The sequence below is a fragment of the Camelus dromedarius genome, chromosome 12 (assembly GCF_036321535.1).
Source record: "Camelus dromedarius isolate mCamDro1 chromosome 12, mCamDro1.pat, whole genome shotgun sequence".
NCBI classification, from domain to species: Eukaryota; Metazoa; Chordata; class Mammalia; order Artiodactyla; family Camelidae; genus Camelus; species Camelus dromedarius.
In genome coordinates, this window is record NC_087447.1 from 58747988 (window position 1) to 58775601 (window position 27614).

Genomic DNA, 27614 nt, shown 5'->3' on the forward strand with positions numbered 1-27614 from the left:
GCCTAACGACTTGGATTGATTCATATCCTGATGGTTTGGTTTAGCCTCCTGGGCTTATTCAGGTACATACCAGTCTCACATCTCCTTCCAGATATATTGAGCCTCTCTCTCTCTCTGTCTTTGTTTATTTCTTCATCTTTTCCCCTGCATTCCCCTCTCCTCCCTTTCTCTGTTAATCTCCTTTCCTTCTCTTCTTTCCTCCCTCCCTCTCCTCCTCTCGCAAACACAGTTGTTTTTCTTATATAGGGATGGTATCATGTTGACAGGGTGGGTGAAATGAGCAGTTTCTTTTAAGTCTCTGGAAGGAGAATATTTTCTTATGGATTTTTTATTGTTCGGATTGTTTTGCCAAGTTAATGAAAGATGACTCTGAGGCCCCCTTATCTCAGGCCAACCTGAGGATGCCTTCAAGTTTTTGTTTTTCTTTTCAAGCTGGTTCCTTACAAATGCATCCAGAAGGTCACTCTCAGGTCCCCAAGATAGTGGTGGGTCATCAATCACAACCAGGACAGCAGCATCACAGAAGATCATCCCATGAATGGGAGGCTCTGGGGAAGGAGTGAGCAGAGCCTGCTCTGTCCCAGGCTTTTGAGCTCAGTAAAGGTGACCTGGCAGAGTGCTTTCTCCAGAAGCTTCCTGGGATGGTCACAAGGATACTGCAGCTCCAGCGGCTGGTCTTCCCCTCCAGTTTTTGACTCAAAATAAATAAATATACACTTACACAAAAGGCTCCAACATTTCCCAGGTAATCTGATCACTGCCACTCAGCAAACCTAACAGCCCCAAGGGCTGGTCCACAAAACAAACAGAAGGGACTCCAGTCCCGGCTTTGCCGAGGACAAGCTTTGTGAGCCTGGGCACCTCACTTAACTTCTCTGGACCTCAGCTTCTCACATATAAAATAAAATAATGAGCTAGCTTATTCTTTCAACAAAGATGTATTAAACACCTCCTTTGTGACAGGCCTCGTGAAAAGTTTTTTTTAAAGGATAGACACAGTCCCTGGTCTCAGAGTGTCTCAAAGTTCAATGGGGAAAAAGGTAATACCTATAATAAAGGAAAATAAGAATAACATAATTTTTTAAAGAGCTCTAGTGGCACTATATGCAAAGAGCTACAGAAGAACAAAGGTCAAAACGGCTCGACCTATAAGCTCACCTTTAGGATTCTTCCCACTTCGGAAAGTCTGCGTGGATGGCTTTTTGATTTGTTTTGATCTCCTTTTCACATTAATGTATTTTGTTCTTTCTGAAGTAGTTAATTTCAAATCATTGTCTACTGTTTAATGGTCCCAATACTTGTAAAAGGTAGCTATTATGATTACCATGATCACCATTTTAGATGAGAACACTGCGGTCCAGAGAAGTTAAGGAAACTACTCGCACTCACACAGCTGGGAAGCTGCAGAATGGGGATTTGGACCCCTAAATGTCAACTCCAAAGCTCATGCTCTTCCCACCACGCGGTGCTGCTTCAGGTACATGCAGCCACTCAGGGCTCAGTAACACAATTTGCAGGACCAAGTGCCAAGTGAAACTACAGAGGCCTTTGTTCAAAACTTAAGTAAGGATTTCAAGACAGCAGCAGGAGGGCGGTAAACAAAGCGTGGGGCGCTGGACGACTCTCGGGCCGCACACCCGTGAAGCCTGCCCCGCCAGCCACAATTCACTTTACAGGTGGCATCTCCCATCAAGGAGCAACAGCGCCACAGCACTCCGTGGGCCCAGGCCAGGCTGGCGGGACGTCTGGGCGGTCACGCTTCACGCGCAGGGGACCTGGTGTTGTCCAGAGGGTTCAGTGTGGACCAGTTGGGCAGAACTTGAGGGCACTGGTGTGATAGCTTTCCCAGAGCAGGAAAATTTTTTTTTATGTGGGGAAAGGTACATAATCTTGGGCTGTCAAGGGTTCTGACTACACCCTCCCCTTACGTTTAGAACCTGAGAAGGGGGGACATTCATGCAGCACAAACAGAACACAGCCAAAAGCCCCTTAGTCTCTCTTTTTAAATTGCAGACCAGACCTGTAGGTGCAATCTAACAAAGGATGGTGGAGAAAAAGCAACAAGGCTGCTGGTTTTTAAGCCTCTCTCCTGAAGCCTCGAGAAGGTGTCAACTCCTATTGAGCCAAGAGAGATTATGAACACCCTTGTGCTCAATGTTCTTAATCAGTAATACTTAATCTTTTGAGATCATAAACCCATTCATGAAAGCTTGGACTACTTTCCCCTCAAAAAACACATGTGTACATAAAATATTTTGCATACAATTATAGACTCTGGATGAACCTCACAATTTCCAAAACCCTATTTTACGTCATGGCTCCCCTACTGACAGAACCCTACAATGTTAGGCTCAGGCAGAAACTTAGAGATCATTTCTGTGAAATCACCATATTCCTCTGGCAGGGGTCAGGGAGTGGGAAGGCTGCTGTACATTTTCAAAGACCTACTCCCCTGACTGTCAACTCTACCCTTGAACCAGTTGCCTACCCGCTTCTAATTTGCTCCTATCAAAACACTGCAGCCCAGTGGAAGAGTCTAACCCCACAGATGGCTGACGGCAGGATGTCAGTGAACACTTGCAGAGCACCTGGGCAAGCCAGGGAGCTGGGCACCAGCACAGTTCTTACCCCCAAGAAGATCACGTGCACCTAACGGAGACATGCATACAAACAACAGAAAGCAAAATAACACGTGGAGTTATGGGTGTTTGGGAGGCACTATGTGTCTGCCAGGTTGGATCGTTCAAGGCTCCCAAGAGAGAAAACATTGACCCAGGGTTTTGAAGAATGAGCACAGAGCCATGGCGGGACAGAGTCTCCCGGCTGAGGGGGACCAACATGTGCAAAGACAGAGATGGGTGAGACAGCGTGAGGGATACAAGGAGCTGGCAGTGGTTGGAATTGGCTGGAACATACTCTGTGCCTGAGAAAGAGGTGGGGCGTGAGGCTGGAGGAGAGAGGAAGGGGCCAGGTTCTGGAGGCCTTGCCTATCACACTAAGGGGCTGGACCTGAGCAGGAATGTCAGCCTGGGTGATGGATTAAAGAGTCTCTTCCTGGGGATGGTGCGAGGAGGCCAGATATCCATCTGTCCCGGGTGGCCTTCTGCCGGATGGGGGTGGAGGTAAAGATGAGGGGTGAAAAGCCTTTCTCAGATCCCTGTCACCTCCCTCTCTAACAGTCAGCCACTGCCCAACACTGGCGAACATAAGAAGGGCCCATAAAGCAAGCATAAAAGATAGAAGTGGTAGTGTCAGTGAGATTTACTTGCCAAAAAAGTACCATTCTTCTCCACTAGAAGACAGCTAAATAGGAAGAGGCCTTCTCACAAATACAAAGAAATTGCTCTCATTAAAAAAAATCTTTTTTTGAAGAGAACCTGACCCTAGCTTTACATATTGATGTGTTTCTCTGCAAAGTCTCACGTTTTCCATTCATTCTTAAGCTGAATCCCTTTAGCCCTAGGTGGTGGGCTGGCTCTGAGTAAATATTAATCAAGAGAAGAGAGCATCTCCAGAAATGCTTAAGGGTTGCAATTCCCATGTCACCACTTTTCAGGATTCTTAGGCAGTCTGGGCATTAAGAAGTGCTTGGAAGGGGTGTGTTTTCTCCCAAGCAAATACATAAACAAAAAATCCTCATCACTGAGAGGCCCTATGAAGTCAATCGTCAGCTCTGAGGCTGTCTTTCCCTTATTCACCACTAGGTGTCACTCCTGTTTTAAGAGAAACAAAGTTTCAAAATTGCTGACCTGCAGAAAACCATTCCCTTAGTGTTCAGATTTTTCAGTAAAAAAAAAAAAAAAAGTTTTTACCAACAGCAAAAACTGCAAATGTTCAGAACTTCTCTCTTGAGTAGCTGCATAATGGTTATAATTCCTCAGACTACCTGCAAATAACATGGCCCCTACAGGATCACAACAAATAGATTTTTGTTGAAATATCCACAGTAAATGCACATCGTACAGGAAATTCCATTGCATTTACACTATTTATTTAATAAAAATAATCTCTGCGATTATTTGCATTTATTTCTGAAGGAGGATGTTTTTCCTTCCTCAGAATAAGTTCAGGAAATGGGTGAAGTGCTCAGGAAGTTAGCTAAATGCTGATGTAAATCCAAAAGGAAGGTCTGTTGTTTAAAAAAAAAAAGACACCCCCCCCCCCAAAAAAAAAGCTAGGAAGTGGTTCTCTCTTTCACTTATGGAAAATGTTATACAGAATTTCTGATTTAAAATAAAGAGGACTAGGGAAATTGTGTTTTCACATCTTTGCCGTGGATCTGGTTGGACAGCTCAGATTTTTACTGATAACAGTTAAACAATAAAAACTGTGTCAAGAAACAAAATCTAGATGGGAGACTTGACTGGGATTAAGTTTGTACGACATCAAGCCTTTACTATGGAATTTGTATCAACTACTCTAGGAAGTGTGTCTTGATAGGAAACTCTGAATCCAAAAGAGGTGGTGGGGCCCCTTAGCCCTACATAAACAACTCAACAGCATGCTCTCTTCTCAAGGACCCTGTCCCTTCCAGCCACTAACAAATGGTGTCATGCTGACCTGCAGGCTTGGAGGGAGACAGGCTCACCGGGGGAAACCCCCGCTCTCCGGGGTGCAATCTGCCGCAGCCCTTCAGTGCCGAGGTTGTTATTTATCTGTAACTTGCAACGCAGGGAGTGTGCTGTATCAGGTTTACAGAGCAAACAGAAAGCTCCGGCCTCCGAAACACCGGCCATTTAGAAAGCACAGATTCAGCTCATTGAACTGTGCCATGGAGGACACGGTCTGTTGTGGTTTCTCTGAAAATCGCCCCCTCCTTCCCATCTCTTGGCTACTGCCTTCACTGGGGCCCGCGTGGTTTCTCACCCAAACTGTCCTGCCTGCCTCCTGCTCGCCTGTCACCAGCCTGCAGCCCCCACAGCAGCCAGGGTGAGCTTTGTAAAACACCAACGTGGACGTCAGCCTCTTTTGCCTCAAACTTTTGCCGCCTCCCCTGTGTCCAGCGCGGGGAGCAGTGCCACCTCCAAGGCCTTTACTAACTTGGCTTCAGCCCACCTCCCCTCCCACTCTGAGAATCTCGGCTCCAGTTACTCAGAATGACTCGTTGCTCACACCTCCCCACAAGGCATCTCTCAGCCAAGTTTACTCACACATTTCTTCCTCTTACTCTGGGTATTTGAGGTTGGCTGGGCAATTCCTTTAGCTTCTATAGGGTAGTCTCTTTGGATTTCTAGGATTATGACACGAGAGGAGCAAGCGAGCAGGGCTCAGACGACGTAGGGCAGACACACCGACACAAACCACCTGCTCGGTGCAGGTGGTATAAATCAACACATGTGCCAGAAACAATGTTCGGATGGAGGCAGCTGATCTGATGAGGAAGTATCTCCAATGGCACCTCACGAGTAGGTTTTAATTTTCATTTTTTACATTTTGGACAGAGGGTGGGGACAAGTAGACCAAGTTTTAGAAAAGTCATGCTCCCTGGGATCTGCATCTTCCCTTTCCTCTCCCTGGACCCTGCTGACGCCGTCACCTGTTGGGTCAGAGGTATCCTTTCGGGGATCAGATGGTGGGATGACAATGGTTCAGACAGTTTTCCCATTACCCTCAGCCCTCAGAAGTGCTCTATGCAAACAAAACCAGCAAGGCCCTGGGACTCAGATTAGGAAGAAAGTGCATAGTAAATGTGATAGGAATAGTAGCACTGAACCCTAGCGGGTTCGGATAGCTGCAGACGGGGTTGGGGAGGGGCATGTGGTTTGCTGCCATGAACCTCTGGAAGGAAAAGTTGTGTCTTATTTATCTTGGTGTACCCTACCAAGCTGGCACATGATGGACCCTCATTCAGCTAGTCCATAAATATTTACCAAGCAATAGAGGATTTGTTTTTCCAGGTTTGGAGTTTAAAGCTTGTTAATAACAGATGAATTCTTTCTCTGTTTCATCATCTGCACTTTTGGACCCAGAGTTGGACCTTGCCTTTTGCGGTTTTTTATAATCACTCCCCCTCTCCCTTCTACAGCCCACTCCAGTATTCTGCATACAGTAGGCACTCAGCAAATATTTACTGGAGGAGGAGAAGACAGAAGGAAAAGAGATGGTGTAACAATAAGCAACACAGTAGGTAGGCGATCATTCTCAAACCCATCATTGAGACTAGAGGGTTTCCTGCGGCTGCAGCCTAAGTGTCTTTTCAGACAATCCTGCCTATGTGATGGCTTTTGTTGCTACCTTTGGTTTCTTTCCTATGCTGGCCACATTTATCACCAAAGCCCCTCTGTTTCCCCACCTAATAAGGTAAAACCCTCCTTCCTTCTATCTCCCCATCCTTCCTTCCTCCCTCCTTCCCTTATTCTTTCCATTGATATGTTGAAACTCATGCCCGGCCAGGAGCACACAGCTGGGAACCTTTGGGTGCTCAGAGTCACGGTCAGGGTGCTCAGTCTCATGGGGAGATGGACACATGAACGCATCGTTACAAACCGTGCGGTGAAGGCTCCCACAGTTGCAAGCCCAGAGGCGTAAACTTACCTCTGGTAAGAAGGAAAGCGAGGCAGGAAGTGGCAAGGAGGGTCAGGGATGACTTCCCAGGAGAGATGAACTAAGATTTCGATCTTGAAGGAAGAAGAGACCCAGTCTCGTTGAAGAAAGAGGGAAGGGGCATTGCAGGCAAAGGGAAAGACCTATGAAAAACAAGGGCGTGAAAGGAAAACAATGGAACGAGGACAGGGTTTTCTCTGTGACTTATCAACCCCATCTTCCATCTCAGAGCTTTATACTCTCCCCATTTACCTCTTATCAAATGAAGTGATGCAATCCTCTGGCATGTTGGAAATTTCAGATAGCCAATCATTTAATCCCTTAAAGAGAAAGGCACCGATAATGTGGGCTCTCCGTGAGATTAAGCACGTTCTTGGGTGAAAACCGGATCGGGTGCTTGTAGGAAACCCTGCGGGAGGCTGATGAAATCAGGCAGTTGATGTGAAACGTAATAAATGTTACTTTTTATTCTTTCTTGCTAGCAGTTTGAGAAGTTGGAATCCTTTTGCCTTGAGAGCAGATGAATCCAGGGGTTCAACCTTAGCCTAAGGATGAGACAGAGGGAAAAGAATAGGGTGATTCCAGGAATTTCAGGTGGGGCCAAGGTCCATTTTGAAAACTTTTTGGACTAAACCTTTTCAGGGCCAACATTTTCAAAACATTCAGCGAGATGTTCCCAGTCCTACACTCCAGCTGCATGGTGAAAACCGAGCCGAGGACAACGCCCTTCTCCCAATGTAGTTTATTTCTGTTCACAGAAACTCTGAAGACAGGAGGCCAAGGCTGACCTCTTTAGTCAAGAGTCTGCTCAACTTTAAAATTATGATTGCATGTGAAAGCTAAAACGGGAAAGAGAAAAAATCAGTTCTCAGGACAGAAATGCTAAAAACCCTTGGGCCACATTCCAGTCAAGGTCCCGGCCCTGCACACATAGCTCCCGTTGGGGGTGGGTGGTGGGAGACCAGCTAAGACCAGTTCAGATCAGCTGAGTGTCCGGGATATTGGGGTTTATTCTAGAGGTATCCAGCTTACAAAGATTATGCTACGTAATCCTTAAACAACAGAAGCTCGTGGCCAGATGTCATTACTGCTTTGCTGCCAAAACACTTACCCATTCCCAGCGAACTATTTGCAGTAAAGAAATCAGAGGATGGAGTTTGTATTCGATTCCTAGGTCTACCGAAACAAATGGGGTGGCTTACGACACAGAAGTTCATTCTCACACAATTCTGGAGGCTCAAAAGCAAGGTTTTGGCAAGGTCGGCTCCTATTGGAGGCTCTAAGAAAGAATCTGCCATGCCTCTCTCCTTGACACAGAGATACCTGCCTGCCCTGAGGCTGTGTCACCCTAACCTCTGCCTCTGCCTTCACATGGCGTTCTCCCGTGTCTGTGTTTAAACTTCCTTTTTGTTATAAGGACACGAGTCACTGGATTAGGGCCCATACTCATCTGGTGTAAGCTCATCTTAACTTGAATATGTCTGCAAAGACCCTAGGTCCAAATAAATTCACATGCACAGGTACAGGGGGTTAGGACTTTCACATATCTTTGGGGCAGGCACAATTCAACCCACACTGAGTGTAAAACAAAAACAAAACCCTGGGCTAGGCACTAGCAGTCGTGGCTGTCCCACAGGCGACCCACCCGCAGAGCTCCCCTCGGCAAGTCCCTCACCCGAAGTTTCAGTTCTCGTCTCTGAAGCAAAGTAAGGCCTGCCCTGCTCACCTCAGAGAGGCCATGAGAATAAAATGAAATCATGTAAATAAAATTATTCTCTATGCGGAAAGTGTTTCTACAAGTGCAAGGAATTATTATGAATTCATTCCAGATCATTGTTGACTTTCCCTTAACTTCATGACTACCTGATAAGTAGGTAATGAAATGAGAAACAGAGCCCGTCTTACAGGGAAGAGAATTTAAATTACATGCCTGCCTTCAGTTATGGTTTGAGATAAAAGTATAATAGCATTCTGCAGTGGAGAAGAGCGTTGCAGATTCTTGTTCCCTGTGCTTTTTACTCCCATCAAAACAGGGTGGTGTTCAGGTGAACCCCATGGGTGGAAGCAATTTAAAGGCAAACCAAGAGGGCTGCTACACTCCTCTGGGACATCAGCAGGCATCTCCAACGGCGGTGACTCCCCTTCCCTTCCCTCTGTGTCTGTGTGGTCCACGGTATTACTTGCTCCCATGACAATGTCCTCATAATGGCCTTGAATCTGCTTTGTCTGATGCCTTTTCTGGCTATAGGGACACAGACCACCCAACTTATAAAATTATCTAAAGAAGCTGTTTTCCTGGCTGACTGATGTGTGACACACTCCCATGTCTATTGCACAAAACAGACCATTGTGTAGCCAGAAAAAAAATTTTTTCTTTTAATGAAAATCTGAAGTTAAAAAAAAAAAAGCTCCCTTTCCTACCTTTGTAAGAGGCCTGAAGTTCTAGCAGTGATAGGAAAACTTTTTTCAGGCTGCCAGATGAAGTCAAAGGGACTTGGAAGGTGTGAAAAATGACCACACATATTGGAAATGCCAAAGAGGGGTGTCATGGGATGACAGCTTCAGAACTGCAGTTACATCTGAAGCATCACATGACCACTTGAGTGTTACTGATGACCACAGTAGTGATAAAGTCTGTTGACCCTGGACATCAGGGGTTTGCTGTCCCAGGAGAAATCCCAGAGGGGAAAAATACCACCAGCCAAAAAAAAAAAAAAAAAAAAAAGACCAGAAAGAGGCTCTCCCTCCGCCCTGCAAACTCAATTCTCTGTTTCTCACTGCTGGGTGAGTGTGCATCCCAGGGGCTTTCAGACACCTGCAGGAACAGACCAAATCATACACCAGCTAATAAACAAAACTTTATTTTCCTTTGATACAAAAATTAAATAGTAAAGTTTTTTTTTGTACAGTGATAAATTAGAAATTTACAGTACAGGCATCAACGCAGACATACATTTGTACATCCTCAAAAGCAGGGTCCATTTCCTCTGATGTTCAGCAATTCGCTCAGGGTGTATAGTAGGGGTTCGCCTGGTACCTCTATGTTGAACATCTGAAAATCCCCCAGGGTGGCCTCGAGGTGGCTGGAGCTGTGGGTGGCGCAGGGGCCCAAGGAAGGCCACAGAACGCGAGCATGTCTGCCACACCAGCAGGCCGCAGCTCATCTTTGCATAGATCACACCTGATATTTATTCTGCCTTCTACAAAGAGCTCAAGGGGCCTTTGTCCTCATCCCTTCTAAAGTCTCACAACATCCCTGTGAGGTAGGAAAAAATTCAGGACCACCACGGTGCTCCACTGGATGGGACCTGGAAAGCCACCTCTCCCTCCCAAAGCCCACAGCCATGCCGGCCCTAGCCGTCAGCAGGACGAGGAAAGGTGCACTCCTGGGAGAGCAGAGGGACCCAGCCTCCAGGGGGCAGGAGCCCTCGCCCCCTCCTCAGAAGCCTTCTGGGATGACAGTGGTCATGGACTGAGTATTGTAGGCGATCAGGGGGCTACAAAAGCTTGGAGGACACGGCTCATATAGGACCCCAAGCAGGCCCTCTACAAATCGCCTGGGAGAATGCTGGGAATGTGCTGGTGCGAAGAAGGGAAACCAGGCAAAACAGAAACAGGCAACTGGGTTTACCAAGGGGAGGAGACCTGTAGGGGGGATCAGGGCTCACTTCCCTCCTGAAACGCCCAGCGCACCATCACTGCACATGCGCATGGGGAGAGGCAGCAGCAGAAGAGAACTCTGCCCAGGCCACAGCGAAACAAAATCCATTATTTAAGGCTCTGGCATCTGATCCTTGGTTGGAGCAAAATGCTCTCCTAGGAGTTTCCAAGATCTACAACCTAGGCCCAGAAGAAAACTGAGAACCCGGGTCCTTTGCCAGACATAATACAAACCCAGACAGGGACCCTGAACCCAAATACAATAAAGGAACAAAAAGAACCGTCGGAATCCAATGACTCGGCATAGTTGGCTGGAACAGCAACCTCCTCCAATCTCCTCCATCACAGAATGAAATTCAGGATGTAGATCAATTCTGGGGGCTCCTTCCAGAGTCTGTGCTCCACGGCTCTCTTCCCTAACTGCTCCTGTGGGCCCCTCACCAGAAGCCGAAGATTGCACCATCCTGGTGAAATCCCCTTACGTTGGGTCTGCCCTCCAGGGCTGAGGTCGTCAAGTTCATCTTTACATCTTCAGGTCCCGGCATGGTTCCCAACACTGAACTCAGTGACCAGGAGGCTGAGGGGGGTCCAGAGAGGACAGAGCTGGGGGTGCTGGTAAAGTCACAATTCAGAACCTAGGTACAGATGTTTCCCCGGTTCCAGATTTGGGGGTGGGGTGAGGGAGGGACTGGGGAAAGCAAAGTCAGAGAGCATCTCAGGGACATAAAAAGTGTCACCCCTTCTCCGGTTTCAGGTCCCTGAGTAAGCTGCCAGCTCAGAAGCAGTTTCAGAAATCAGGAAACGGGTCTCCATAGAGGAAAAAGGATATGAATCAACCAAGGAGCTCCACCAGGCAGTTCTGGCCAGTTCCACCCTCCCCAGGTTCCTCTGTCCTGGAGAGTGGCCTTTACCAAGGAGAAGAAAGGAGTTTGCCAGAGAGGAGGCTGGACAGAGGTGCCCTTGGGCCCTGCTGAGGCCAAGGGATTTTGTAGGAAGCTACAATTATACCTATTTATTCTAAATTTCAGAGAAAGAAAAAGAACCCTAAACTTTCCCCTACCAAGATGCTATCCTCAGATTCACCTGCACAAGTCACTGGAACACCCCAAGCCCTGAACTGCCTGCCCCTGAAGCCACATTAGATGTGGGAGCTCACATCCATACAGCCAATGTTCACAGTCTTCCTAGGAGATTTCCACAGAGATTGTCACGAAGCAGGGCTGATGCTTTCTGGGAGAACCCCTGCAAATCAATTTGCAAGGAGTCCCGGGAAAGGATGAGTGATGTATTAAAGGCAGAAAAGACCCAGGAAGAGGTTTCTGGGATGGAGACAGTGAAACACATGGCAATTCTGGGGCCCCTGCTCCTTCCTGAAACCAACAGCAAAGTTCAGCTGACCCAGGAGCATCCCAGGCCAGGTCCAGCAGAAGAACAGAGCTTACCCTCCCCAACATCCACTAAGGTACCTAACACTGGGCTTCACACAGCTGGCACTCAATAAATGTGCTGATAATTGACTTTTTTTTTTTAAACAAACACCAACTTAAGAGGTGACAGAGTCGCCTCAAGGTAACTGGTAACTGACTCTTCAGCCACAAAGCTCCTTTCCTGAAACTGTGAACACTCTCCATGGTCTGGAATGTGAAAGGAACGACCTATAGCCCCGTGACACTGCCAGGGTCACTCATCCAGTCTGCACCGATGGCCACTTCCAATCAAATACACTTCCCCTGAGAAGGCAAGAAATTTATGGAAGAGAGATGTTAAAAGCCAGAAAGCTCCAGAACTCAGGTGTCCAGGTTCATCCAAGTCTTCTTATTGTTTCCATTTCATCATTCATAAACATTGAGCACCTACTCCGTGCCTGGCCCTCTGCTAGGTGCTGCCTTGGTCGCACAATCACTGGAACGTTACAAAGAAAACTGTGTTACACACCCCTACACTCCAACAGCAAGGTCTGTGCTTCACTGCCTGGTCCTTCTTCCCTTTCCTGGGCCAGCGTCTCCGCACAACTCCCAAGACACTGGAGCAGAGCGTGAGTAAGGGCAGGCTCTGCCCCTGGGTGCATGCTCTAGGGCCCCGGCCAGCTATGGGAACCGTCTGCAAGCAGCACGGGGCGTTCACATTTTACATTTCATAGGCGATGCAGTCTCAGATGGAGTTCAACTGGTCCTTCTGGGGACCATTTCTCATGCTCCTGGAGCCCTGTCCCAGAGTCCAGCCAAGATACTCAGGCCCAGTACACACAGCCGGGACCACCCGTGCCCACTTAGCGTGAGTCCAAAGCCCTAAGACTTCCTCTTCCAAAACACACGACAGGCCTTACAGGCATCTTCCTCCCATACTGCTCAAGAACCATGCCAAACAAGAGAAAGAAGGAAGGGAAATGTCAAACCAGGGGCACCAGGCTCAAACAAACAAAAAAGACATGCTGATTTCCAAAATATGGACTCCTACTTGGAACTCTGAGTCCCTGGAAATACTTTCCCACAAAGAAACATGATAGAAGAGCTTGCCCACCTGCTTTAAGGCGGGGGCGGAGGGCATGAACAAATAAATGAATGAATCACTGCGAAGTAGCTGCCGAAGCAAAGACAGGTATAAACTTCAAGAAGAGCTACCTGTGACATCGTCAACAATTTGTCCCAGAGATCTGGTGATTAGAAGGCCTCAGGCGGGTTAGGAGAAAGGTCAGCTACCATTTTAAAAGAACTGCAACTTTTGAGAGGCTGCTAGGGGAGGAACCCCTTGTGAGGAACAGAAAGCATAAAATTTAAAAGCTCTGGATACCTCCACAAAAGGCAATTAAGACCTGTGTTGTTAGAGTTTGCAGTTCATTTCATATGGTCTACACTCTATTCCCTCCTAACCAATCAGGCTCCTGGCTGGCATTCTGGAGATTCATTAAGCACCATATAAATACTCCAGGCCACACTGCCTCCAATGAAATCTTAAACGGAGCCTTTGCCAATTACTAGGAAACAATTATGCATCAAATAGTTGGATTAGCTGTCCTTAGCTCCCTCTACAAAATTGAAAAAGTCTCCATTGTAGTACATGGACCAGACTCTGATAACATTCTTATGCTAAAGGAAAAAAAGGCACTATCACTCTGAGAATGCAGGCTGACCATAGTTTTAAAGTCAGCTGAGTAACTATTATGTCACGGTCCAAGAATGTGCTTTTAATTGTAATTGACACACACAAATTACACAGTTAATCTGTGTGAATGCAAAGTTGCCAAGAAACTTAACATTTTAGCTCTTCCAGACCGGCGTCTGCACAGATGCAATCACACAAAGTAAAATATATTAAGTCCCCACTGCTTAGTGCAGTAGGTCTCTGGGGTGGGTAAGGTAAGTCGACTTGGTAAATCTCATTTTCCTCTGAATTAAGTGATTGTCAGAAGGTGAATCACCCTTCCTTTCCCCCTGATTAGGTGTGCTGCAGTGCAAAAATTCTTATAAAAATACCTCTTTTGAGTCATTAACATAGAATGGAGAAAGCAGTAGCAGCCTAGTACAGTGCTGCTGAAATTCAAGAGGAAGAGAGAGAAGAAATATTCACTGGATACCTTATGTGTGTTTGTATAGTACTTTTGTTTTTTCAAACAATTCTGCTTTATGACAAAGGCACTGAAAGATTCTGACACCACCTCTTGGGAGAGCAATCCACAAAGCTCTAAACAGCAGACAGTGCACCGCAGAAAATGTTTATGTTAGATCAGCCAAACTATAAAACTCTTGTAACACTTCTCTGAACCCAGCTTTCCAGTGTTTATAGATCGCTTCGCTATCTGAAAGACCCAGTTAGGATTTAAAATTTTTAAAGGGTTAAAAAAGTTAATCTTTGTCCCTGCAAGTTGCCTACTCACAGTTCAAACCCCATCCTGCAGGGAAAAGCAGCATTGTCCTGGACCTCCTGGAATCTAGGCAGGACCTCCACGCTCCAAGCTCCAAGCTGCGACCTGCTAAAGTGATCAATGTTTTGATTTTTCACAGCTTTGAAAGCCTCTAACTGGCTTTTCCATTTTGGATCATTCCAAAGTCTGCAGCAAAATCATTAGTTTTATGATTCTGGGGGGAAGCGGGGAGAGTGGCAGTGGGCTATTGGTATGTGTGGGGGATCACTTAAGTATTGCTAGTTGGTTGGAACTGAGATTCACCGCATGGAGCTTATAGTAGCATTTGCACTGAAATGCTGCCATTCCCCCTTCAAAATCTGGAAAGCGTGGAGGCTGGCTAGCCTTATACCACAGTTTCACTGCCTCTCCCGGGCTTCACCCAACCATTCCCTCTCTTTTCTCTCTTTACCCTCCCAGAATTCACCAATCTGTTGGAACACTTCTGCCACGTGTGAAGAGTTTTGGCAGACCAAATCCACATGCCTGAAGTGATGCCTACCAGCAAAGACATAAAAATTTTCAACATTTCAACCGCCATATTGGAATCATCTGCAGAATACCGAAAGAGCGCCCAGTTGGAGATTTCATAGAAATAACAGGCAATCACACAGGTTGCGGGCACTGTGTACAGGACTGAGAAGACCCCAATCTTAACCATGAGCCTTTCTAACTTGTCTGTCTTTGTCCCATCCTTTTGAAGATTCGACCGAATTTTGAACAAGGCCACCAAACCCGCAGCAATGAACAAAGTTCCGATCACCAGGTAAGTGAAGAGGGGAGCCACCACAAAACCCGTAAGGGCATCCAAGTTTTGGTTCCCCACATAGCACAGGCCGGTCAGTTCATCGGCATCCACCAGTCTCATAATCAAGATGACAATGGTCTTCACTGCAGGGATGGCCCAGGCTGCAATGTGGAAATAAGAGCTGTGCATTTCAATGGCTTCGTGACCCCATTTGAGTCCCGCTGCCAAAAACCAAGTGAGTGTCAGAATTACCCACCAGATGGAACTGGCCATTCCAAAAAAGTACATCAGCAAGAAAATGATTGCACATCCTGTGTTCTTAAGTCCTTCTTGGATGAGAACAGGTTCTGCTGCCTCTTCAAAATCGCAGGATATCCTTTCCCGGCCGACAGTCAGCCTGACAATATAAGCAATGCTATAAATATTATAGCACATACTGAGAAATATGATGGGGCGCTCCGGGTAGGAAAACCTGGAAGAATCGATCAGGAAGGTGAGCACAGTGAAGGCGGTGGAGATGAAGCACAGGCTGGCCCACACGGCCATCCAGATATCGGTGAACTCCTTGGCCGAGCGGCTGTGTAAGCCAGCATCGTAGCCACACTTGAGAACACAGTTCAGGCTCCTCTTCACCCAGATGTACTGATCAGAATTGGTTCCCACGGAATGGCACTCTTCCCCGGGCTGGACGGGGGTTTTGTGAGGTAAGGGCACCTCCTCATCACCTGGCCCTTCCATGCACATGTGGTTGTGGTCATTCTGTGGGGGGAACTTGCTGCAGTTCAGGCTCTCCGGCCAGGCAAATCCAAATTCCTTCAGGACAGGCTCGCAGCGTCTCTTGACAGAAAGACACATGCCGCCACAGGGGCCGATCGGGATGTTGACCTTCTCTGTGCACATCGGCACATACACCGAACAAAGGAAAAACTGGAAAAGTCACGAAATGAACAAAGAAAACAATGACTTGGAAGTTTGACCTAATGCTTGCACAAAACTGACTTGAATGCTTCTGAGCAAAGTATATGCCTACTTTTAAACCAGCCTATAGGGAGTTCAACTGTTGACTCTGACCTCAAACAAGCGTGCCTAATAATCCATCACTTACATACTTTTCTTCTTTTGGGTCTTGTAATCCTTTCCAGGAGAACATAGATAAATAATATATAAAAGGATCCAAGAATTACATAATCCCTTTTTGCACAATACTTAAGGAAATAAACCTTAAGAAATGGACTTTGAGTCTCCCTCCCCTTTCAGCTACTATTTGAAAGAGCTGAACAGACTAATCAAATGACTCAGTCATTTAGGTGATGGAGTGATTTATTTTTATCCTCATACCTTTATCACCACAAAAATAAATGTTAAAAAAATGTAGATCCAACTTTTCTCGGGTTAATATTCTCTCCTTTCTCTACTTTGTGCCCTAAAATCACTTTTTAATCAGTCTCATATTGAAACAGAAAATGTCCAAGTTGAGACACTATTAGACCCCAAGGAAAGGATGCAGGTTGAAGTCTTCTGGATACCAGGGGGTTTGTTTGGCAAGGTTTCCTCAATGAATAATAGTGAAGCACAATAGGAAAATATAAATGTTCAGTCCCTGAAACTGGAATAGCAGCAGGGGAGAGTCCAGTTGCTGTCCTCAATTCCTCCAGCATTGATAAACAGTCTGCTTGGCTCCTTACAGATGTTGTCTATGAAGTCTAGAGTTACAAGTAACTATTTTCCAGCATGTAAAGGGATCCAGTCCTGTCCTTCAAAACAGCTTGGCTGCCTCCCCAGGATACATGTAATTAAAAATATATATCCTTGCAAAAGCTGTTTCTTCAACAAATTTGCCACTGATGTCAGGATATGTGCTGTTTTCAAACTGAGAGCTAGAGAAGCATTTTCTTAAGCTTTTATAACCTAGTTCTAAAGTCCTGAAACTTCCAAAGGGACATTTCACCAGCGACAGGTTTAATCCCAACCATCTTTCTGAAACCACAATCCAACTTTTCCAATGACCTATGTAAAAATATGAACCTAGTAAGTAAGCTGCCTGCCTGTTTCTTATCTCTCAGAAGTTACAACCAGAACCACAGATTTCTGAAGCTTTTAGCCTGGATAACTATCCTCTATTTTTTTTCCCAACTTCTCTCTTTTCTAAATTTCTAAAAATCACTCATAGCCTTCACCAACCACAACACAACCAGTGTTAACATTTTTTAGAATTTCCTTTCAGTTTTTTTTTGCAATGAACTGATTGCTTTTGTAAGATTATAATCACCCTGTATAAGCAAATTCTTTCACTTCTTTATGGTAGGATGAATATTTTCTATATTATTACATAAGCTTTAAATTTTTTAAAGACTGTAAAAAAAAAAAAAGTTTGCAATATACAAACAAGCGTCTGGAGCTTGACCATACCATCACCTTTTTCCCAAGTGATGTCTTCTCTCCCTCCAAGCACTAAACCTGCCCTTAACCCTGAGAATGAGAAGGAACTCAAGCTATAGCAACCACTCCTTTCTGCATGACCTCTAAAATCTTGCGGGACGACGCGAGAGGCCATTCTGCAGAAAACGGGGCAGTGGTGTTTCACTAAATAACATACCCAAAAAATATGGGGGAGAAAGGAGGTCGGTGAGGGAGCGTAAGTTCCCGTCTCCTTATCTCTCCTTCCAAGTCTTAGCTGCAGCTGGCTGCCCCGCCGGGGACTCGCCCACCGAGCAGCGGCGGCCAGAATCCTTGGCAAAGATAACTCTGAACTCCGCTGGGGTTAGGGGCTTGGCCAGACTCGGGTGGGCAGGGGAGAAAAACGGAAGGGCGGGGTGTAAGAGTGGGTTCTTTCGCAGGCCAGATGACTTACACAACATTTTGGCTCCCAGTCCCTGAGAAGGGACAGAAAAGTGGGGGTGGGGATGGAAATCACTTTTCCAGGATAGTTACACCCTTCAGCCTAGGAAGAGGACAGGGGGCTCGACTTGACAAGGGCTCCACGGAGATCGTTTGGGGCGTCCCTGCCCAAGGGGACCCGCCCGGGGTGGGGGTGGGGGCGCCCACCTGCAGCTGGCTGGAGCAACCGTACTGGATGAGCGGCGTGAAAGTAGTCAGCTGCAGCTCAGCGTCCGTCTGCAGCTCGTGCCCCACCAGGTTGGGCATCTTGGTCACGTTGTAGCCCAGGTTCTGGCACATGGAGATGCGGATGGGGTCGCAGCGCCGCTCCTCCTCGTCTCCGAAGCCCCGCGCCGGCCCCAGGAGCACCAGCAACAGCAGCAGCAGCCGCAGACTGAGACCGACACCCCCGGGAGCCCCCAGGACGCGCAGCCCTGCGCCCCTCCCGGCCATGGCCAGAGCCAGGGGCAGCGGCGGCGGCAGGGGCTGCTCCAGCAGACACCCCCAGTTTGCACGGGGGTGCCAGCTGCCCGCGCTGCTCCCAGCTCCGGGAAAGGGAGTGTGATAAGGCGCCAAGAGCGACGAGGGGGCAGCGGCCGGCTCTCCAGCAGCTGCGCGCGACTGTATGAGGTATTAGACGCCCCGGGCCAGGGCCGAAGGATAGACTGCGAGGGTCATGGTTGCAGGCGGCGAGCCCCAAGCCCGGCGCCGGCAGCGTCCGCTCGGGGTCTCGGAGAAGCCCGCCTGCACCCTGCGCCGCGCGGCTCTCAACGCCAGAACCCTCCGTGGCGCTGGAGGTTCGCTGGGCGGTGGCGGGACGGGACGGACAGCGCGCTTCTCCAATGGCCGGGCGCCGTGGCCAGCGAGGGGCGGGGCCACTCTGCCCCGGGCAGGGTCAAGCCGCCGCCCGCCAGCCCCCCTCCTGCGTCTCTCCCTCCCGCCCCGGAGCGCCCCGCCCCGCTTCCCGGCTCTCGCTTTCCTCCCACCGGGTTTGCGGCGTTCGGGGGCCAGGCGGCGATGGAGCCAAGTCGCTTGGCCGGGCCAGCCTGCTCCTTCTCTCTCAGGTGAGAAGTGCTCCCAGATCAGTCGGCTCCCTTTCCTTCCTTTCTTCCAGCTGTCACTTCGCCCGTGGCCACCTCCCCATCAGGCAGAGAAACGTACACACAAAGAACACGGGATTTGGATTTACAAAGGTTGTGGCTTTACATCCTGGCTGTGTGACCTTGAGCAAATTGCCCAACCTCTCGGCGTCGGTTTCCTCATCCGTAAAGAGACTTGGGAGGATTAGAGATAATGCGTAAAACGCTTAGCACGGTGCCTGGTACAGCGCGAGCTCGTAGCTATTTTCACTCCTAGCTTGCTCGAGTTGGAGCCCGGCCCCTCTCCCCGCCCCCAGCCTCGGCTCGACCTGCACCCGGGAGCTGCCTGTCTCCAGCCGCGAGTGGGGGAGGCGCCCCGGAGCAGCCGACCAGCCTACGGTCTCGCGCTCCGATTTCCTCACCGTATGAAATGAAATTCCACAGGGGGATTCGAAAGGAAATGAGACCGGGACGCTCCGTGCTTCTCGGCCCGCCGCCCTTCCTGTCTCGGGGACACGGTTTCTAAATAAGGTTGGGAGGGTGAGAGGGCGGGAGGGGAGAGGCTTGACCTGTGCATGGGAGGCTGAGAAGGCGCGCAACCACCGGGGCTCCCTTCCCCCAGCCTCACGGGTATCCCTCCCCTGAAGCCTGAATCTCTTTTTAACTAATTCTGCGTCTGCGAGGGTCCTGGGGATCATGCGACCGGTGTTTGGACCCAAATTTCCCCTCTCATTCCTAGCCCTCCTCCCGCCCTCCTCTCCTTGGACGGAGCTTTGTGCTAGCCCACCCTCTCCACTTTCCAGTCGGGCCAGTGAAACCCTCAACAGGTGGATTCCTAAATCATTTACTAGTTGCAGCACTGTGGTCAAGCTGCTGTGCCTCTCTGAGCCTCGTATTGGTCAGCTGTAAAGTAAGGAAGCTCATATCTACCCCACACAGTTGTTCTAAGAGTTTAAATAAGATAATGTTTGTAAATCATTTAGTACACAGTAAGTGCCGAATAACTTGGTTATTGTTGTGGGGCAGTCTCCTGCTTTCCAGCCTGGTGCCAAAGACATCTCCTGCAGCCCAGGTCTGAGGATCTGGGTAAAGATCTTTCATGAAAAAGAATATATATAAAACTGAATCACTATGCTGTGCAATAGAAACTAACACAATATTGCAAATCAACTATACTTCATTTTAAAAAAAACGGGGGGCTTCCTACTCTCTTACTGAGATCTTTTTGTCCAACACTTGCCACTCTTTCCCAGGGGTTTAGTGACAGGGACCAATTTTTGTGTGTATTTATATCCTTCCATTTCAGCCAAGTCTGGCACATGGCAGAGACTGGCTACAAGTTGGAAGGACCTCTGTACCACTCATGTGGTGCTCATATTATGTCCTGTATTTTTAGTTTTCTTATATTACCAACTCCACCTGGCCGAAGGCAAGAATGGAATCACTTGTTTTTTGGGTATTTGGCTCTGTGCCTAGAACTGGTTGGGCACATAGAAGCTGTGTTGTCTCCAGCCATCATCATACTCTTCCAGAGAAGGAGACTGTGTTAGCTCCTTAAAGAAATGAAGAAAATGAGGCTAGAACCAAAGTGATTGTTAGAAGAGAAAGACCAATCAAACAGTGGGCCAAAAGAGGCCTTTTGAAGATGGGGGCTAGGGTTATTTCCCCAGAAAAGTTCCAAGCTGAAAATGTACATACTTAGCAGTAGGGTTGAATCTTCTGTATGCCTGTGCTGAGGCATGCATGAGACCATTGGCCTCCAGAGATGAATAAATGATTAGATGAATGAATCAAATGAATAGATGATTCTCACCCTGTAGCAACTCATGGGGGGAGACAAAGAATAAACAGACAACTGTAACTCGATGTGATAAGTGCACACAGAGAGAATTGTGGGTAAATCGAAGGTAGAGGTAGATGAGTTTGGAGGGCTGCTTAAAGGGAGATGCACTGCCGAATTCTGAGCTACTTGACGAAGCGGAACTATGTGCAGTTGGCACTTCTAGGGTACTTGCAGGGAGGAGAGTGGGGCTTGCTTTGTGCTAAAGATATGTGTATGTACCTGGCTTATTAAACAGTGGACTCCATGGGGTCAAAGAGCAGGAGCTCTCTGCATAGGGCCTGGCACACAGCAGGAACCCATTAGTGTTGGGTCAATCAATACTATTATCAAATCAATAACGAGTGAGTCATACAGAACGTTTACTCTGTGCCAGATACTGTATTACATGCTTTATATGCATTATCTTATTTATTTTGCTTAAGAACACTGATGTTCTGAGAGGTTAAGCAACGTGTCCGAGATCACACAGTAAGTGACAGAAGAGGACTCATGCATATCTGCCTGGCCCAAAAGTCTGTGAGCATGCTAACTGCTCTCACAGAGGAAGTTGCTCGACACTCAGCCTAATCCACAGTTAAAGATGACCCTTTTGTGGTCTGGACCTCTTATTCCTAGAGCCCTGGCAGCCCTGCCTCAGCCTGCTTGAGGCGACTGTCTCCTTTGAGAACACTTGAAAAAGCCCCTTGCCCGTCAGAAGCTTTGCCTGTCAACAGCTTTTCTTTCCCAGCATGGAACTCATCGCAGGTATTTTCCAAAAAAGAGAGCCAGGGGAATCACATTTCAGTCTGAATGTGGAAAGAAAACAAAGACCATGACTTAGAGCTAAATCTGAATGGCCTGGAGCCCCTCAGCCTCCCTCTCACAGAGTGGTTTACACAGTCACCAATCTGCTCCTGGTGACAGGCATGGCATATTTGTCTTTGTTGCAGAAAACACTTCCCCAAGGGAGTTGCAGGCAGAGGGCTATCCACTGTGTGACGTGTAGAGCATTTAGGAGATGTTAGGGGTAGAAGACAGGGACATGGGAATAGACCTCCCATTAACCTGGAGTGCAGGCCATGGCTCCCTAGTGACTCTGGCCTGAGAGCCTGGGCAACTTCCTCCATCCACTCTCTGAGTAATAAAGAGGCAGCCACTTTGGAGCGGCAACAAACATGACTTCAGCCAGCGAGCTGTTGGGCAGTTGGAGGGCTCTCCATTTGCATCTGATGAGAGGCTGAGTTCTAATTAACTCCTGTGATGTGTTAATTTTTCAACCTGACATTTTCTGCTCTAATAGATTCTTGTAATGGTTCCTAAATTAAAGGCTGCATTTGAAGACTAACGTTTAGGTTAAAATCCACCACCTAAGGGGGTGGCTAGGGGGAGCCCATAAACATCCTTTCCCTCCTAAGGAAAACCTCTCATTTGCAGTTCTTTGCTAACCCAATTAAGTGCTGAAGTAGTCACCCTGAAGCCTGCTTTTTATTTCCTGTGAAACAATCCAACTAATCCATATTCAGCCGCTTCCAAGAAAAGTCTTATTCCAACCACTCATGAAGAAACCAGCTTCTTTGAATCTGGACAGAACATTTAAAACTCACAAAGAGCTGTCTTGATAGAAAATGCAAGAAAGTGGTTCATTATTACACTGTTCAGTGTTTTGAGGGGAAAATTCACTGGGACTAAAACCTCATCATGGTTGGGAATTTACCACGGGACAGCAGAAGAGTGGGGAGAAGCCATGACCCCAACCCATCGGTGTATAGACTATAGATAGTCTGGGTGCTGCATCTTCCCCTGCACCCTAACTAGTTCTAGAACAAGAACACGTGTACTGAGTAAAGCGGAGGGGAACACTAATCTTGCCAGACCACCAGAAACCGGAAGGGAAACTCCCAGATCATCTGCTGCAGAACTCAACAGACAAAGAATCTGAGACCCACTGGAGGGAGATGACTTATCTGAGACGGGGCTAAAACTAGGTATCCTTTACCCTGCCTGCAGGACTCTTCCCCCCGCCTCACACCGTCTTCCTGCCATCGCCTTGCTGGAGAAGCCAGGATTGCTATAGGAACCAGGTTCCAGGCAAACAGCAGCAGACCCGTTTCTCAGACCAGAGGCTTCAGACTGCATATGCAGGGAGGTAGGTCATAGATGGCTCTGCAAACCAGGCCCTTTCTCATTCTCAATAACACTGCCGCACATGACCACTCATGCGTTGAGAACAACTAGACTTGCCCCACCTGCCTGCCCTTCAGAGCGGCCAGTCAGTCCTCTACCTCAGCCAACACATTTCTCCTTCCTCCTTGTCCATACACTGTTTCAGAAATGCCGTATTGAACGACTTCCTCATTTCTGCTTTTGTGACTGTTTAAGCCTCCCCTGAGGGGCGAGCCGAGGCACCTGGCTATTGAAGTCTGAATTACAGCATCCTCACAAGGCCAGAGTGATGGGAGTGGCTCAAAGAATGTCAGGACTGGAAGATGCCTTAGAGACCAAGGAGTCTACCTCATCATCCTATTTGCAGATAAATGTGGATACAGAGAAAAAAGTACATGTCCATTGACTGTCCACTGTGATGCTGCTCGCTGGACACAGAGAGGGGCTAGAACCAAGGCTTTCTGGCTTTATGGTTCAGTACCTCCTACATCGTGCTGAAGCCTTGGCACTTAGAACACGGGGGGACACACTGAGCCCCCTGGACAGGGTGTTGACTAAATGACTATCTTCCAGCAAGGAAATCAGAAAATTATGTTTCCTTCTTAGAATTAAGCCCCACCGTAGTAACTCTCTACAGGGAAAACAAAAGCAATAACAAAATTTCTTTATCATCCCAGGGCTTTTGTGAGAGTCAGACATACATATATGAAGGTTCTTACCATTGGGCTTGGAAGATTCTGTTAGCTTTTCTTTGTCATCGCATTGAGTTAAAACTTGCCTGTATTGTTTTACTTAAATTCAAGAATTCTTCACTCCTCATTCCAGAGGTGAATTTTCTGTGTCTTTTGGTAAGCGTGATGCTACAGTGAAGTTCCAGGGGGCTTCTGACAGTCAAGGGGCTTGGATATGGTGAAGTCCCAGGGGTCCACAGACAGACCTGCAAACAGAGCAAACAAATTAGAGCCAGAGAAATCTGACTGGAAATTTTAACTTGACGGTTGACTAGCTATGTGATGCTGATCAACTCAATCAACTCAAGCCTCAGTGTCCACATCTTTAAAATGGGATAATAGAAATTATGGCAGACACTGTAGGTTGTTTAGCCAGTAGCCTCCCCCCACCCTTACTTGTCACATCCAAACCTTTTTTCCTTTCTAACAACAACATAGTACAACAAACTGGCAAGTGCTTCAGAGGAAGACGAGCTCTTTCCTAGTTCTAGGGCATGGAAGTAAATCTCTCCCCTTGCAAATGATTGGCTTAGGGATGACACAATTCTAACCAAAGAGATCAAAGTACAAATGGGAAATAGGTGTGGAGGGCTCATCTCTGGGATGGTTTTCCTAACTTTTAGAAAGGATACAGAAAAAGATCTGCCTCTTCTTCCTCAAGCTTTTGGATGTTGTGTGAGGATGTGATGACTGGAACTGTTGCTGCCATTTGGCTACCAAAAGGAGTGCAGGCCAAATGCTAAAGATGAATAAGTGGTTAATTTTATGTGTCCACTTGGCTGGACCACATGTGCATATATTTGGTTAAACATTATTCTGGATGTTTCTGTGAGGATATTTTTGGATGAGTTTAACATTTAAATCAATAGACTGAGTAAAGCAGGTGGCCCTTTCTAATGTGGGTGGGCCTCATCCAATCAGTTGAAGGCCTAAATAGAAAGAAAAAAAGATTGATCCTCCCCTGAAACAAAGGAATTCCTCCTGCCTTACTGCCTTTGATCTGCAACTTTGGTGTTTTCCTGCTTTCAGTCTCGAACTGAACTATCAGCTTTTCCTGGGTCTTGAGACTGCTAGACTTCTGATTGTGACTACTAGACTTCTGATTGTGACTACACCATCAGCTCTTCTGGGTCTCTAGCTTGCCAATTCACCCTGCAGACCTCCATGCACAATTTGTTGCCTAATATATATTCCCTTGCCATATATATATACATACATACATACATACATACACACACACACACACATTCTGTTGGCTTTGTTTTTCTGAAGAGCCCTCATACAATGAGAGAGCAGGAAGATGGAAAGAACCTGGGTTCTTAGAGATATGATTGAGCTACTGAATGAATCCATCACAGTAGTTCCTATGACTGAATTAATCCACTGCAGTAGTCCTAATTGCTAAATTAATCAACCCCAGTGGTCCTTAAGTGAGATGATACATTTTCCTTCCTGTTTAAGCCACTTTTAGTTAGATTTCTTCCTTATTTCTTGCACCTGAAGGCACTATAACTGATCCAGCAATCAAACCAGTGCGATTATTATGGAAAGTTAAAGGTGGTTAGTAAACATTTGTTCTCTTCTCAGCACATAAATTTTAGTGCAAGACTTTCTTCTTAATAATGATAATCCCTTAAGCGGTATAGTCTTTTGTCATAGAATGCTTCCATAGGCATTCTCTTACTAGACTGTGAATTTCTTGAACACTTAGATCACATTTACTCTGTCTTTAGCTCTAGTTCCTAGCACAGGTGTTGAATGTTTCTTAGACTATATCTTTCAATGAGTTTGTTCTTCAATGACATTGATGCTCACTTGGAAGTAATTACCTAGGAACTGGGCAAAGTGAACCGACACAACTCAAGATGTATGCCTCATAGTATAGTCGTTGGTTATGGAACAGCTCAGTTTGGTTCTTTGATTGGCAAGCCTTATGTTAAGATGCCTAAATATTAACTGCTGTTATCTAAGGCCTATGATATATTGAAGGCATCATTGACTTTATAACCCATCATGTGAACATTCCCTGACTGTTAGAATTTCCACCAAGGGCAGAATTAAGTTGCTTGGAAGGGCTTAGGTAACCCAGGGCTCTAGGAAGAGCAGCAGAAAATGCTAGATGTGATCCTAAAAGATAAACAGGAGTTTTAAGGTTAGATAATCATCACCTAGTTGCCTCTGCCTGCTGGAGGATGTGTTCCTCTATACACCACAGACCATAAACATGAGAGGGAGGGAGAAGGAGAGGCCCTGTGAGAGATGATTTTGGGTCTGTGCTGGGGGAATGGGGTGTGGAATGGAATAAGGTTATCAAGGGAAAGGAAACCTTTGACTGTTAGTACCTCTGGGCTTCCAAGGGGAAGAGCCTCTCTAAAGAACATTCAAGTCTTCATCATGACTCCCATGGAGACTTCGTGAATGAAGGGGATCCTTGACCAAGAAAGCCTTCTTTTTGGTCAGCAAGCCTCTGAGGGAGTGATTAATATTATTTCAACAGCTATTCTCTAATTTAACCTTCAGCGTGTGTAGAATCTAGAAGGTCAGATGTATGGCTTGGGAATAGGCATCCTCCATCAAGAACACCGAGCGACGGTATCAGTAATTTTTCAGACTTTGTGTGTTACTGATAGAGGAACATCTGAACGAGGCACCCTATTTTGAGGTGACCCCTGCCAGCTAATGACTGTGGCCAAAAATGTCACTGTCAGGCTTTCTCTGTGAGGGTAGGGCATGGAGGTGGGAGAGCATGACCCTTAGGTCTTCTCTTTATGAGGTCTTCATGGTCCCTTCTGCCCACAAGAGGGACCTTAATCCTGAACAAAGGGCATGAACAATGTCAGGGCTGCTTCTAGCCCATTTTCTGTGAGAATTAGTAAATTATCCCCTCTCAGTGGACACTGCCTGAGGGGTCCACGGCTTGGTGACAGAAGGAAGGCTAGATTTTAGCCCCACTTGCCCACAGTGGGGTGCCTTTGGACACTGTATACAATCTACTCAACCATATAGGATGACCCTCCATTTTATGAGACCTTTCCCTTGGTCTTCTCCAAGTGAGGATCTTAGTCATCTGAGAGTTAATGAAAATAAATAAATAAAATAGCTTTTGGGGGGTCCCCAGTAAGGCCCTAAATAAACAGTATCCCTTTTCCCACTTGGTTCAAAACAAGTTGAATAAATAAATAAATAAGCTAAACATGTTACCTTTATTAGTGATAGAGGCTAGAATGACCAGCAGATGCTACAGGTTGGGTCTAGAAATATAGCTGCCCTTTATTCGCCAGGTGCTGAACTGACACTGTATCTAAACTCCTCAGAACTTTGGTAGATAAATATCATGGTCCCCGTTTTATAGACGAGGAAACTGAGTTCATAAGTTGGAGAATTCAAACCCAGGCCTGACCAGCTCCAGAGCTCCCTACTTCTTACTTGGCACTGCTGCTTCTGGAGAACCAGCTGGAACACCTACAACCAAAACCCAATTAAATCAAGCAACGGTTCTTCTGAGATTTCCAAAATTGTCCTCTGGCAGAGTTTTTTCCTTTTCCCAAAGCTCTTTTTTGGCACCAGCCAAAAAGGCCTGGCTCATCCAGCAGATAGAAAAATGTGTAAAGCCTCAAGTCCTCCAGATCCGCGTTATTTTTCATTGCCCCGGGGAGCACTAGGTCTAATGCCAGCACGGACGTACTATTTTGAAACTGAATGCATTTCTCAGAAAACTCAGGCATAATGCCATTACAAGGATATATTTTATATCATCACCCGGATCTTTGGTTCCACAGCGCGGTATACTGCTGCTGTCCTTCAGGCTGGGCTTTGCTGCCTGTGGAGAAGCGCTGCTTTGTTCAGCATTGCTTCCCAAGCACGTTGGGAAAACCACATTCACAGACGCAAGACGCTATTTTGATCTCATGGATTTTATCATTACAAATATACATTTTTCTATGGGGTAGTTCTAGCTTTAGGTCAGGTTCCTTAGAGGCAGAGCCTGAGATGAGTCTTGTTCAAGTGATTTATTGAGTTTTTTCAAGGAGAAGGAGAATCAGAGAAACAGGATAGGGCAGGGGAAAAGGGCTAAACAAGAATTTGGCTC

At 46.9% G+C, this 27614-nt stretch overlaps 3 protein-coding genes and 1 long non-coding RNA gene across 8 annotated transcripts in view; 1 reads left to right on the plus strand and 3 right to left on the minus strand.

Moving 5' to 3' along the window:
• ME3 (malic enzyme 3) overlaps positions 1–17955 on the minus strand; it is a 377761-nt gene extending 359806 nt beyond the window's left edge. Inside the window, exons 1-3 of the mRNA XM_031460503.2 lie at positions 17898–17955; positions 6796–7088; positions 6535–6686 (exon numbers count right to left, since the gene is read on the minus strand). The gene's annotated coding sequence lies outside the window, so the exon portion shown is untranslated. The remainder of the gene's footprint in view (positions 1–6534; positions 6687–6795; positions 7089–17897) is intronic.
• Positions 9389–18538, minus strand: FZD4 (frizzled class receptor 4). Its single transcript, XM_010990584.3, has 2 exons — positions 17898–18538; positions 9389–15779 (listed from the first exon to the last, which is right to left on the minus strand). Exons 1-2 carry the CDS (start codon positions 18180–18182, stop codon positions 14451–14453), a joined length of 1614 nt encoding a protein of 537 aa, XP_010988886.1. The 5' UTR covers positions 18183–18538; the 3' UTR covers positions 9389–14450.
• A 122-nt stretch (positions 18539–18660) lies between these two features.
• TMEM135 (transmembrane protein 135) overlaps positions 18661–27614 on the plus strand; it is a 271979-nt gene continuing 263025 nt past the window's right edge. For all 5 annotated transcript variants that reach the window (XM_031460511.2, XM_031460510.2, XM_031460513.2 and 2 more), the window contains exons 1-2: positions 18661–18793; positions 22638–22776. The gene's annotated coding sequence lies outside the window, so the exon portion shown is untranslated. The remainder of the gene's footprint in view (positions 18794–22637; positions 22777–27614) is intronic.
• Positions 21024–23987, minus strand: LOC135322687 (uncharacterized). The gene is made up of 3 exons (XR_010383447.1): positions 23936–23987; positions 23513–23730; positions 21024–21436 (listed from the first exon to the last, which is right to left on the minus strand). It is a non-coding gene; the product is annotated as an uncharacterized LOC135322687 (long non-coding RNA).

What these genes read in the sequence shown, in the direction of transcription:
- FZD4 (XM_010990584.3), bottom strand. Translation starts at nt 18,182, where the DNA reads ATGGCCGGGAGGGGCGCAGGGCTGCGCGTCCTGGGGGCTCCCGGGGGT. An exon ending in GTTGCTCCAGCCAGCTGCAG is followed by an intron (nt 15,780 to 17,897) that starts GTGGGCGCCCCC and finishes TGACTTTTCCAG; the next exon opens with TTTTTCCTTTGTTCGGTGTA.